The sequence below is a fragment of the Pseudorasbora parva genome, chromosome 17 (genome assembly GCF_024679245.1).
Source record: "Pseudorasbora parva isolate DD20220531a chromosome 17, ASM2467924v1, whole genome shotgun sequence".
NCBI lineage: Eukaryota > Metazoa > Chordata > Actinopteri > Cypriniformes > Gobionidae > Pseudorasbora > Pseudorasbora parva.
Window position 1 is genome coordinate 18,240,471 of NC_090188.1, and position 14,217 is coordinate 18,254,687.

A 14,217-nucleotide genomic window follows, 5' to 3' on the forward strand; every position below is an offset into this window, starting at 1 on the left:
CTTACTGACCCCAAACTTTTGACCATTATGCAAAGTTCTGTTTCACAACCAGTAGCCTGTAGTATTTGCTATATCTATTCTGTTAAAACTACAGTGTCGTGTAACAAAATCAGATTTGGGCATGTAGAAATCCCCTTAGATTGGCTGGTTGAGAGAAGCCAGACTTATCATCTATCATGTCCTTACAGAAGCTGCCCCATGACTCCCTGGTAAATTCCGGCAGCGCGACACTTCAGGGGATGGAGCAGGGCGATGAGCCAGACTGAACACAGAAACACAATTGTTCAGGCTGCTGCCAGTAATTCATAAATCTCATCATGGTTGTCATAGGAACATGAACATGACGTCTCTGATGCCAGAGTCCCTCCAACCAACTAAAAACTGGGCACTGCCCTTCCTGTAATGGTTGTAGGCAGGTCACAGATTTGCTATAGCTCTAAAGAACCAAAACTTTAAAAAAAAACTTTAAAAAAAGTTATACTAGCACGTGCCCTGCTAAGATGGCCTAGTTTTTGTAAAAAAAAAAAATAAAAAAAAAAAAAAAGATTTATTTGTGTATATTTTGTGTTTTAACAGTGCATGCCCACGTGGCTTATTTTCATTCCATGTCAATGAACTATGGAAAGAAAAGTTGGCCACCATCCCTGTGCTGAGTAAGACTACTGCGCAAATGATGTATCCTGTATAAGTCATTTGGGAGTCATTAAAATCTTGCTCTCCTGTGAACTTGTTTTAACATGATTTCAGAGTGTTCTGTTCAGTTAATAAAAATTCTAATTTCATGAGTAAACAATATTTAAATCAAATAAGGCTTAAGGATTATTAATGGAATCTGCAATAAAGCTGGCCTGACAAAACAACCACAGCATAAAAAAAGACGGTTGGGCTGCAACCAAAATCACATCCTACTTCCTACATCAGTGAAAACACAAAGAAGTGATGAAAGAAGTATGTCCGAATTCACAGTACTAATAAAAGAGAAGGAACACGGATGACCTACTTCTTCTGGCGAGATTCGGAAGTGTGCATATGGACACTTTACTATCCCCTGAGGCCTCGGGAGAGGATTTATGCATGGCAGTGACCATCCCTTTCAAGAATGAGATGCAACAGACGATAGGTCATGTGATAAGGGCAACTACAGCGAATATAATAATAATGGATTTTATTTATAATGCACTTTTCATTCCGAAGAATCTCAGATTGCTACAATGGAAAGGGGAAAATAACAAAAAAATAAAAAGTCAAAATATAGAATAATAAAAAACAATCAACACATAAAAGTCTTTCTGAACAGAAAAGTCAACATGTACTTCCATGTTCCATATACTTGTATATGGATAGTACTTCCAGTTTTCATTGGACACATTCTTACTATATAGAACATACTTTTGGTGGTAGTAAATTAAGTAACTACTTCTTCAATATAAGTACCTGCTCAAGACAGTATGCTATTTCGGATGCAGCCTTGGTCTCTTCACCTCCATTATTAGTCTAGGTGGAGCCACTTCCTTTATATCATTGATGAGTAGTGCAGGAAGGAAAAATGTGGTGCACCCTAGACACGGTGCATTTTTAGCAAGCACATTTTAACTTCACAAATACAGGGTCATCTTCTAAATTAGACACTTTAATCAAAGCAACCACATTCTTTTTTTTAATTCAATCTAAAAGTCTTAATTCTTAAGCTTCCAATTTCACCTTTATTCACCATCAGGAACAGGAAACATTCTCTATGTCTGGGGGGGGGGGGGGGGGGGGGGGGGGCCCTCAAGCTTCTGTTCTCTCTTTAAGGTCAGCTGGAGACATAGACCTTTTTGCCCACTTCCTTGAGTGACTATTTCCTTCCTTTGTCCTTCTTCTACTCATGCACTGTTAGTAAGTCTGAGTCCTGGATCAAAAAGTTGAGGCAGGCTCATTTGTTACTTGGAGATGACACTTCATGACATTTCCTGTACTTGAAAAAAATACCACTGACTGAGACATTCTGGGTTTATTTGGTCAGCAACCATGAATATGTAGGTCATAACTGCCTGCTGTGATTGTTCATCAAGTGGTTGTTATTTGTAGATAATTGTATCAGATATTACCAAAACAGAGTTAGAGAAACATGAAAAAGTTTTTGTAAGTTTGAAGACTTTTAAATGTAATTATTTTTTGTTTTTGTCATGTAGGCCACACCTAAACTCTAAATATCAAATTTCAACTTAACTCGCTCTGCTGTTGAAATGGGTGAAAAAGATCCCATAGACATTACAGGCGCAACCAGTCACATCTGAAGACATAATAATGAAAGAATATTAGAGTGAGAGATATCTTTACTTGAGCATAAGAAACAACTACTTAAGCAACACCCCGAGGTCATGGTGGCATGCGTCTATTAGCTCATCATCTCACATATGCAATACCCATTTCCTTTTCCTCTTTATTTCTCTGAAAAATATCCTGCTTATATTAAACGCTTTTAATTCATGACACAATCTATGACATCAATCATTTGCGAAACACTTCCATAATTGGACATGTACTGTACCTTAATGTGCAAGGCAAGAACATTAAGATCACGTGACTACAACGCCAAAAAACAGTCCTTTCATGGTATCAAAATAGGTTTTATTTCACAGAATTGAACATTGTCAAAATTTTATAAATTTTGCATATAAATGTTTTAAAATTAGGATCTTAAATTATGCCGACATAAAAAAGTGACATTCACAGAGTGGGTTTAATCCAGGGCAGTCAAATTCTGTCCTCTCATATAATCAACCATAAGAATTGCAGGGATCACATGGACAGTAAAATCTTTTTAGACAATTAATCTTAGAACTTGAAGGAAAAGTCAAATTAAGAGGAAAATGGGAGAAGCCACTGTTTGTAGAAGGAAAAATCAGACTAACTATATAGAATGCTTGTCTCTTTGAAAAATAAGTATGAAGAGGATGTAAAACATGGCTGTGTGAATTCACACAGACAAGAATGGTCAGAGATTAAATCCAAGATACCAAAAAAGCTGGTCATTCAAGTTAACATGTCCCTTTCCTGAGAGATAGTACTAGTAGACACTATTCAAAACCTATTTTGTATGGTTTGATTTTATGCATTGTTAATATTTGCATATTAAAGCAACCTAGGCAGACTTCGACACATTTAAATGAGAAGTACAGCCACATTTTTGAGTCTTATAACTCTTTGTTGTCCAGTCTTATGATTCCCAAAGATCACTGGCTACCCCTAGTGGTGAAATTCTGATGAAGCCTTGATGAGGCTTCTGGGCAACTCCAGTGAAAAACATCATCCCAACATGCATTAATATATTGTTAGAATGTCTGATCATTAATGCATTTATCTATCATAATCCTACATTTCTTTGATAGTGCCTAATAATACTGCAGCCCTTGTTGTAACTGAATTCCCTTTGAAATAAACTCTTCTAGTGATGACAAAATGAGCAAGCTCAACTAAAGGTGTAAAAGGCATTTTCAGTCATAAAGGAACCAACTATAATATTATCCAGCAGCTGTCCATCTCACAGCTTTTCAAAGGCTGGAGCCACAAAACAAAACATTAACATCTTATGAAATATTATGAAACTCATGCTCAGTGTCACTCTTTCTATAATCCAACAATTCAACATCATCCACAGAGCACCCACAAACTAACAAGCTACACGATACTATACCAAACCTACTATTTCTGACATTACATGAATTAAATTCACACCAAGTATTCAGGTGTCAATATTGTGGCAAAAGTCTTCATAAAGATCAACAAAAATCAAGCAGGGGTTATTTTAAAACAAAATCAATCATACATACACACGTAAAATTTAATTAAGATTTGACCTATAATGAAGTAAGTGGACTTTTCTGAAGGGGTAGCTCACCAAACAAAGTGAACAATCTTTTATCATTTACTCATCCTTATGGCGTTCCAAACCTGTTGGACTGTATTTCTTCTGCAGACCACAAGATGGAGATTTTAAAGAATGTTTGTCCATACAATGAAAGTCATTGGGGTCCAAGCAAGTTGCAATATTAGACCTAAATTACTTTTAATTGTATGGACAATTTATTTATATATATATTTATATATATATACATACATACATATACACACACACACACACACACACACACACATATATATAATATAGTGTTCCACAGAAGAAAAATTGTCTTACAAATTTGGAGGGATGTTAGGGTGAACAAATGATAATAATATACATTTTAGGGTTAAGTATCCCTCAACAATATATAAAAGAGATGACAAATGTTGGCTACAAAATGAGTCACATCATACTGTAGCCAATTCAACCATTGCCTTTGATGTTAATTAGTGTGATGCCTTATAATTCCAGTTATATTAAAGACAACACAAAGGTTAATATCAAAATGTTCACACACTTCACATAGATCCACCTGCTGCATCTAACAAATAATTAGCATGGATTTGTAAAAGGTAATCAAAATTTTAGAGCAAAAAAGGGGAAAAGCATGCTGATGCGAGTTAGGGACATTGGAGGGATTATTTTAGATTTGAATCACAACAATGCAACCTGGCAATATTCAGTAGCACTGTTCTTGGACATTACTTTTTAGTCCACAAGCGACTGCTGGAAAACCACAGGCTCTGTGTCTCTTCAGCTGACTGACTGACTCACAGCACAGCTAGCCAAGCACCCAACCCCACTGCAGTAAAAGAGTGAAAAGCATCCATGTCAGCATGCCTCACAAGCACCCATGCCCCATAAAGAGAGAGAGAGAGAAATTGCAGAGGAAGAGGGAGTGGACAGCCTTCAGGCCCCTCAGTTGCCATCTGTGGCTTTGGGCTTGGACGCTTTCTTAAGACTCTCTTTCATACTCAAGGACTCCAGCTGCTCTGTCAAATCTGCCGCACCCTGGCCCGTGGTTGGACGGGAGGCACTGTTGTCTACAAACATGTTTGGGATTTCCTGACCAAAGTAGATCTTGCTGTTTGTGGCTATGGCCTGATATTTCATCAGTTCCAGGTACTCTGGTGTAAGCTTCAGCTGTGGAGGAGGGAGACAGTAGTCTGATAAATGGTCTGAGCATTTCCTGTGGAATCAACTGTACTGAAGGAACGTGTATGACATTAGCTACAGCCTCCTACAGGTGCTTTCTGAAAGGGTTAGTTCACCCAAAAATGAAAATCACCACCCTAATTTACTCTCTCAAGCCATCCTAGGTGTATATGACTTTCTTCTTTCAGGCAAATAAAACTAGAGAAAAATAAAAATGCCCTGCCTCTTCCAAGATCATAATGGCAGTAAATAATGGATTTGATTTTGAAGCCCAAAAAAAGTGCATCCATCCATCCATCATAAAAGATATCCATACAGCTCCAGGGGTTAATTAAGGCCTTTTGAAGCGAAGCAATGCATTTGTGTGAGAAAAATATCCATATTTAAAATGAAATAAAAACTAAAATAAAATAACTAGCTTTCAAAAGATGGACATACACATCGATTTACGGCAAAAGAGTAACCCTTGACCTGACTCGTGACATATTCTGTTGCATTCATCTGAAAGAAGCAAGTCATATACTCCTAGGATATCTTGAGGGTTACTTACCAGTAAATCATTGGCTAATTTTCATTTTTTGGGTGAACTATCCCTTTAATATAGCTAGGTTGAAGTCATTAACACAAAATCTATTTTATTAACAGATTAGATTGATAGTTTACTCACTAAAAGTGAACAAACTTACTGTTACAGCAGTCTCCGATTTAAATCTATAGGTTAAACGGTAACACTTCACAATAAGGTCTCCTTTGTTAACATTAGGTCATGTTTTAACAAATATAAACTAACAGTGAACAATTCAGTTACAACATTAATTTCTGTTAATGTTAATAAAAAAATATAGGTGTTCATTGCTTTTTAACATTAATACATAGTGCGTTAACTAATGTTAACTTTTGATTTTAAAAAGAATTGTACTAATAAATGTTAGCCTGATGTCATCATACTCAGATTATAGTCAGAATTTGAGTCTGATACTGCTCCATTGGGCTGTGATTATGGGGTGAAAATGCCTCTGCACTGAACTGGATAGACCTAGTACAACCAATTAGAGCAACAGAGTTAGGGATGTATGAAGTATGTTTTACAACGCATAGTTGTCAACAGAACTCAAGTGCACACATGTTGAAAGAAGTAGAATATACAAAGATGAGTGTAAACCATCTTTGCTGGTGTTGTAAACAGAATTTTAGGATACACAGAGTACTTACTAACACAATCATTATTTGAGGAATAGTAAAGGTGAATGCACAAGTTCTCAGTTTAGTGAACAAATTCAACCCAAGCGCTCTTTGGTGACGTGAATTATCACGTTACTGTTGATCATCTGTCTATCATATATAAAGACCACCCTGACAATTTCATTGGTCCGAACAGCTCTGATTTGAGGATAGTTGCTCCATGACGGACCAAGTCCAGACCGAACTTCCAGATTTCAAATGTTGTGGGCGGGGCTTTTTTCGGCTGGCATCCAGGTTAAATAAATGTTGCAATTAACATTAACTTAGTTTAATAAATGCTTTAGAAGTACTGTTTATTCCTAATTAATTTTAACTAATGTTAACGAATGAAACCTTATTATAAAGTGTTATTGATTAAACACGGTGTAAATACACTTAACATTGTAAAACATCTCTTCCAAGGATTTCTCAAAATAATTATTAATAATTTTAAATAATAATTTTCAAGTTTAAAGGACACTGAGTCTTCCACAAATTTCTAAGACATTGAGCAACATACAAAAATGTACAAAAAAGATTAGAGGAGGGAGGTTTACCCTGTTGGCTTCAGCAAATTTTGCAGCAGTGTAATATTCTGCATCTGCTCTTGCCTTCTCTCTTGCCAGAAAAGCAGCATCTGTTACAATAAAAAAACAAAATGGGTCTGATAAGCAAAATACTGCGTGGCATGCTGTGAAATTGCTCTGTTGAAAAAACAGACCTTCAATTTCAGAGATCTTTTTCTCCGTTTCCTTCTCCATCACTTTTTGTTGAAAGTGAATCCCTGCCACTTGAGCCATTTTCTCAGCCTCTGTAATAAGCAACACACAAGATGAATGAGGGCAGAATCGTGACGCTGTATCTGATCAGAAGCTTTATATTTGTAGGTTTGGACTCACCTATGATGGCCTTCTTTCTCTCAGTTTCAGCCTCTTTCTCTACAACTTTCTGCGTCTGAACGGTGATAAGCAGCCTCGTCTTCTCTGCTTCCCTAAAATTTGGAAAAAACAATAGATACTTGCATTCAAGGACAGTACATCAAGATGTCTGATAATGTTCAGATAATGAATGGAATACTGTCTGCTGAAAATTCAGCTGTGGCATCACAGGAATAAATTGCTTTTTAAAATAGAATAGGTATTTTAAATTGTAATAAGATTTCAGAATAGGTATTTTAAATTGTAATAAGATTTCAGAATAGGTATTTTAAATTGTAATAAGATTTCAGAATAGGTATTTTAAATTGTAATAAGATTTCACAATATTACTGTTTTTGTTCTTTATCAAATAAATTCAACTTTGGTAAGCATAAATGACTACAATTTTTTTTTAAATTATATAGAGCCTAAAAGTTAGAACAGTAAATGTCAGTGCATCATTTTTTTTAAATCAGCAAGAATCAAAGTGTGCAAAACAGTATGGAGATATGAAGACACCTCAAAACACATTCAAGCAAACTGCACAGAATAATGTAAGAAATGTTTTGAGTTACACTTACATTAGCTCATAGTTTCTTCTGATTGTCTCAGGAATTTTAGGTTTGGTGACTCTCACAGCCTGCAATATATCATGTAAGTGTATAATTCTGCTGAAGTCAAAGCTAAAACCCCAGAGAGAAAACAGAGTAAAAACCATACCTGAATAGTGAGACCAGGAGCCATAGCATTCAAGTCCTTCTGCAGTGCAGTCTTTAAGTTCTCATCAATTATGTCTGTCAGACAAAAACGACACAAATGAAAAGTCTTTGATTAAGACGAAAAAAATGACAGCAGAAACATCTGTGCTCATATAAACAACTGAAAGTTCACATTATATTTGGCAGAATAAATTGTTTGACATAAGTGACTCACACTCACCGAACAGCTCTATGTAGACTTCCTGTAGTGTGTGCACACTGCAGAACTGGTTTAACTCATGGTGAATTTTGTTGAAGATTAGTGTCTTGTCATAGTCTGCAGTGTAGTTCTTCACTATGTCTACCACTGAGGAGAAAAAAAAACAAGAGCATTATTTCTGTCTTCCACAGAAAAAGGATTGAGGGCGAGTAAATTATGAGAACTTTTTTATTTTTGGGTGAACTCTCTCTTTAAGGCTCCTCACCTGCTGATGGAACTAGCATGTTGACCACTTCAATTCTGTCAAAATAGATCATAACACCCCCACTGTGGAAGATAGAGAAATTATTATTTTCATTCAAGAGCCCCAGAAAATATACCATGCTAAATAATGATGGCTATTTATTATATATTATACACCGATCAGACATAATATTATGACCACCTTCCTAATATTGTGTTGGTCCCCCTTTTGCTGCCGAAACAGCCTTGACCAGTCGAGGCATGTACTCCACTAGTCCCCTGAAGGTGTGCTGTGGTATCTAAGCTACAGAATTTGATCTACAGTAGATTGTCAGTTTGATCGGACCACACGGGCCAGCTTTCTCTCCCCACGTGCATCAATGAGCCTTGGCTGTCAATGACCCTGTCGTCACCCCACAAGAGTTGCAATTTTAGAGATGCTCTGACCCAGTCATATAGCCATCACAATTTGCCCCTTCCTCTACACTTGATCATTTTTCCTGCTTCTAACACATCAACTTTGAGGACAAAATGTTCACTTGCTGCCTAATATATCCCACCCACTAGCAGGTGTTATTCACTTCATAATCATAATGTTCATAATGTTATGCCTGATGTGTGTGTGTGTGTATATATTATGTATTTTACAGAATATACAATAATGTGAAAGTTTACCTGGTTCCACAAGGCACATTTTTTATTTCATCAGTTTGCAAAGTTGTCTATAATCATGATGCAAACATGAGAGAGAAAAAAATCAGCATCTTCAGCAAAATATTTAAGAACCTAAAACCTCACCCTTGTTACAAAGGTTAAATTCAAATAAAATCATCTTGATCAACAACATTAACAACTGCATTGAGAGCAATAATGTATTTGTTATTAAGCCAAATGTAAAAAAATAAAAATACCTGCACTGATCTGTATGAAGTAATGAAAGGCAGCATTATATGGTAACCTGGGCCATTTGGAGATGTTAACAAAGCTCCTCCTCTGAAAAATAAAAGGTAAAGCACATTAACTAATATGAATGACAGTTAATGATAAATATGACACCAATTTCTTTACATAGAAATAACATTACCACTAGGGAAACACAGATATGAACATATTGGCCGATACTGATAACCAATAATTATTTATTTTTGAAAGCCTATAACCAATATAAGGGCAGAAACATCTAAATACAAACTGATATACTTTGAGAGCCTATTTACAAAAACAAAAGGCTGCGAATGCACAAGCACACTTGACTGTGCTTTTCCTTAATGTTTAACTCCATGGATGCGTTCTTTCCACAACAAACACACTGAAACACAACGTTCATTTAAAATCATGTTCTTTTAATTTTATCTGGCCTATACCACAGATTTATGCTGCACATGTTGCACTTAATTGTATTTTCCTTTTCAAAGCGATTCCAATCATATTTCAAGCGATTCAATATCATCATGGTGGACAGTGCACGTCTGAAGTGTCTCACCTGAAGGAAATTATACTTTATCCATTAGCTTGAATATGTCGGAAAAATATTAACATTAAAAATTTGCATTTAATCGGCTGATAACGATAATTAGCCAATATATAGTCCATCTAGCGTGGGAAAACCCAGACAACTTCTGACAAATTTAGATTTGCTCTGCAAGTAGTCTGGCAAAAGCCCATTCAAGCCCATTTCTGAAACGTTGGGGCAGGCTTTACAACATGACGACAAAACAGCGACAGTAAAGCAGATTTTGTACATTACAAAGATGGATGCCACCGTGGAACATCACTCGTTCGAATCAGCTATCGCGTCTGTTTTAAGCATTTTAAACTTTTCCTTTTGGTTAAAACCAGAGCAAAGAACAACTCGGCTATCAGATGTGAATTACACCAGCTACTTTGATGAGGAGGATGGGGAGTGTGATCATGTGATCAGCAGCTCTGTATCTGACCTTTCTGTGCTTATTTCCTCAGACTAGATCTGGTAGACATGTAAAAATTGTAAATACTTGTAAATAAATAACTAGCTCAAGTCTGAAAAATGTTCTAACACATCTGAAATGACTGAATTTGAATAAAGTTTGTTTACAATTTTACTCATCAATATTTTATTTTTTAAATATTGCAAATCGCATTCTAATCGCAATACAAATGCCTTACAACGGGGGCAAATGAGATCAGAGCTTGATGTTTTCTGTTCTGTTCGTCAATCCGAGATGTTTCAGTCGGTCTGATATGCTATAAGGGTTTCCCAAACTTTGCAAAAATGTTGATGGAGTGCCAGTGGACACCATCTATTATCATATTTATTTTACAAGAACAGCAAAAGTCATCAAAAGCCATTGCAAGATCTTCCTCGAAATCAAAAAGAGTACATACTTTTAGGTCATAGACAGTACAAGTAGGCGAATTGGGACACAGCAAGAGAAAAAAAAATAGCTGTCAGTCAGAGTCTCAGATGTTTCTCCGTCGCTCTGATTGGTTTTAGGTCTATTGAATTGCGCCCAGAGGCATTTGAGCGATGTCCGTTGGTGACCCCCCTTTGGAAATGATTTGTCTATGAAGCTTTGCCAGACCATAACTCAGTTACTACTGAGAATAGCCTGGTTTTAACCAGGCTATACTGCATCCCTACTTAACACTAAAATTAGCTGTGAAAAAACTCAGTGATAGTTCACCCAAAAAAGAAATTTCTATAATAATTGAATCATTCTTATGTCATTTTAAACCTGTTTGATGATAACTTGAAGAATGTTGGTAACGAAAACATTCGGTGACAATTGATTTTCATTCTATGGGGACACATTTTGAGAGAAATCTCTTCTTTTATGTTGAACAGAAAATAAAAGTCATACAAGTTTGAAATAACATGAAGGTAAGCAATAATGACAGATTCATTTTGAACAACTGAAACACAAAGTTAACTGATCAAGCCTTTCACCCAACCTACAATTAAATTGCAGTTATTTTATGAATGATTAACATAAGATAAATAAAACCCTGGATATTTTCAATGCAACTTCCTTAAAGGGGGGGTGAAACACTCAGTTTCAGTCAATCTCATGTCAATCTTGAGTACCTATAGAGTAGCATTGCATCCTTCATATCTCCGAAAAGTCTTAAGATTTATTATATTTATAAAAGAAATATAGGCTGTACCGAGTCTTTCCAGAAAAAAACGAGCGTCTGGAGGCGTATCGTGTGGGCGGAGCTAAAGAATGACGAACGCGCAAAGCGGTGACGTCCTCAAGCGTGGAGAAACCCAATGGCTATCTCAGCTAATACAGATAATGATCCAGAATCAAATCTGAGGCAGAAATAAATTGAACAGGAGAAACAGCAACATCAGGACGTCCGTCTCTGTGGTATGTACTGTATTTAGTGGCCTGTCAACATTTGTGTGTTTTTACTCGCAGTTTATGAGGACATGATTCAGTTTATGGACTATTGTATGCGACTAACGTTAGACCTCAGCAGTAGCAAGCAAAACGGTTTTGCACATCAGACTAGTGTAACGTTATACAGAGAACAGCAATGGAGTAACCGTTAGCGCATTTGAATGACGAAGCACGCGATCGTGTCGTTGTTTACTCATGCGACGGTAGCCAATAGCAGAGACATTTTTACTCACCGCCTGCTTCCAAAGCAGGACCGAACCTTTATCGCTGGGACCGCTCCGTCAAAAACACACTTCTTTGGTATGATTTGGTGAAGTCCTGTGACAGCAGTGGCGTGGAAATCCACTTTGAGACGCGACTGAAGCGATGTTATGAAGCTTCCCGTCATTTCTGCGTTCAAATCGGTTCAAATGCAGCGCTGCCTTCCCGGAATGCTGTGCTGAAGTGTTGAAGTCGCTCGACGTCACCCATAGGAATAAAGTGGAGCGCGGCGCGGACTATAACCGACATAAGTGTTCACGGACGACTGGATCTGCACCTGAGAGCAGTGTTTACGGGCATGGATTTCCTCACTCGCTCTACTCACGCACGCGCGCGCGCGCGCACCCTACTGGGAGAAGAGCCCGTACGGCCCATACAATTTGTTAATAGACTTTCCGTTCTATTAACGTCAAATCGACCCATACTCGAAAAAAAACTCTCCGAAACTTGTGAGAAACTGGAAGGAGTATTTTTGACACAGAAATACTCTATCAAACGTGCAACATTAGTTTTTGAAACTTTGTCTATGTTTAGGATGGGAATCCAAGTCTTTAACAGTGTAAAAAGCTCAGTATGCATGAAACAGCATTTCACCCCCCCTTTAAACTTACCTGTAATACACAGCTAAATGTCCTTCCTCAATCTTGTGAATGGAAGAATGAAGCAGAATGGCCATCACACTGGCCATTGCTGCAACTACTGCCCCAACATGTGCCATTGTCCTTCAGCCAGCGCTCACCTGCAGAGAGACAAGTTTGAGGAAAAAAAAGGATAGTTGAGCTGATCCTTAGGATAAACACTCAATTTAGGTGACAATAGATCAGCTTATAACACAAGCTAGGGGTCTGATTGCAAACATGTAAGCAGACCAGCCTGTGCTGCAGAAGCTCCAGCCACTGTGAGCATACACACACAAATAATCTGCGTAGAGCTGCACAGTAAACCGAGATAACAGGTTTTCAAAGTCCATTAGACCCACCCACAGACCCCACATACGGAAGTAATGTTTCCAAATGCAAATGTGGAATACAAATATATACAAATACATTCTTAAGGTCACATCCAGCATGTACTAGTGATACTGAGAGCTGCATAACCCCCACTGCTATTTTAGGGAAACGAGTGTCAGTCATAAGGCTGTCAGTAACCAGGAATTGCAGTCTGGCTGCGTTTCAACACCTACTGAGCTGCCTACCAAGGCAGCAAGTGTAGAAGTGCAGCTTTTTGTTCGAATATGCAAATGGTTGTGTCTAGGAAGGCAACTCAGTATCTTTTTAAACACACCCTTTATTCCTTGTCCTGGCTATACAGGCTAGCTAACGTTACTTCCTCAAATGAAGTGCTGACTCGCTCGTACTACTGTAACAGTTACATGGCACGAACGTAAACGAATGAATGAGCGCAATCTGTTGGTTCATATGCTAAAACAACCGTTACAGCCATTCGCGTGATCTAGACATCGTAGAAGCGAACACATCAGTAACACATGACTACATTCAAGCTAACCCACGCCCGCGGCTGGCTAACCAAGCTAATTATTTGACATGCAAGTAAACATTGTATCAAAACGGACAAGTTAAACCACAAATACAAGACGCTAATGATAGGCACAGTAAGCATTTACCGATCATTCGTTTAGATAATGGACAGTACTGTCCTTTCACTTTCGCAGGACATTACTTTATTACTCACGACGCTATGTCCAACATTGTATGTGGTTGGAAGGTTCCCACTGAAACGCTTTGTGAATCCGATACTGATTTCCCTTTCAAAATCTGCTTCAAACATACCTTCAAAATAAGAGTCACCAGTACCAGCTACAGAAAAACTTTTACTGTCTATGAGAAAAACAGCTGAGTTTATCTGGGATAAGACTAGGTGCACGTGTCGGAAAACTTAGAACTAATCTAATTTATATTTATTCTTATTATGTTTTATATGTCTCGATTGTAACGATACAAAAACGTTTTAATCCAATCGTTAACATTGACACTACGAAATCACTCCATTATTCATTTACAAAATTATTATTAGAATCATTACAGTTATGGGGATAACTATAAGTGTTATATACATTTTTAGCCAGCAATCAGGGGCTGTTAATGATGAAAAGCAAAAGGGCTAACGTTACATTAAAAATCTTTTGTTAACATTCAAGCAAGTGGTGTTTCAAATCCGATTCAAACAACGAATTCAAGGATAGTATGTTTCATATATTTATCATAATCGTAAA

The 14,217-nt window shown here is 37.3% G+C and overlaps 1 protein-coding gene across 4 annotated transcripts; it reads right to left on the reverse strand.

The window, feature by feature from the left end:
* Nucleotides 1–4,116: 4,116 nt before the first annotated feature.
* Nucleotides 4,117–13,762, reverse strand: erlin1 (ER lipid raft associated 1). 4 transcript variants are annotated; one of them, XM_067421226.1, is made up of 12 exons: nt 13,677–13,762; nt 12,596–12,723; nt 9,252–9,333; nt 9,016–9,062; nt 8,363–8,424; nt 8,113–8,244; nt 7,900–7,973; nt 7,761–7,819; nt 7,162–7,253; nt 6,984–7,073; nt 6,820–6,899; nt 4,117–5,029 (listed from the first exon to the last, which is right to left on the reverse strand). In XM_067421226.1, exons 2-12 carry the CDS (start codon nt 12,700–12,702, stop codon nt 4,805–4,807), a joined length of 1,050 nt encoding a protein of 349 aa, XP_067277327.1. In that variant the 5' UTR covers nt 12,703–12,723; nt 13,677–13,762; the 3' UTR covers nt 4,117–4,804. The 4 variants fall into 4 exon arrangements, with proteins under 4 accessions (XP_067277327.1, XP_067277328.1, XP_067277325.1 ...); XM_067421227.1 differs by having other exon boundaries at nt 8,119–8,244; nt 13,609–13,753; XM_067421224.1 differs by having other exon boundaries at nt 13,609–13,753.
* Nucleotides 13,763–14,217: the final 455 nt, after the last annotated feature.

Bases quoted from the DNA above. Each gene is read 5' to 3' on its own strand.
- erlin1 (XM_067421226.1), bottom strand. From the start codon at position 12,702: ATGGCACATGTTGGGGCAGTAGTTGCAGCAATGGCCAGTGTGATGGCC. The intron at 9,063-9,251 runs GTATTTTTATTT...TCATGATTATAG, and splicing joins CTTCATACAGATCAGTGCAG to ACAACTTTGCAAACTGATGA. The intron at 7,254-7,760 runs GTAAGTGTAACT...TCCAAATTTTAG, and splicing joins AGAAGAAACTATGAGCTAAT to GGAAGCAGAGAAGACGAGGC.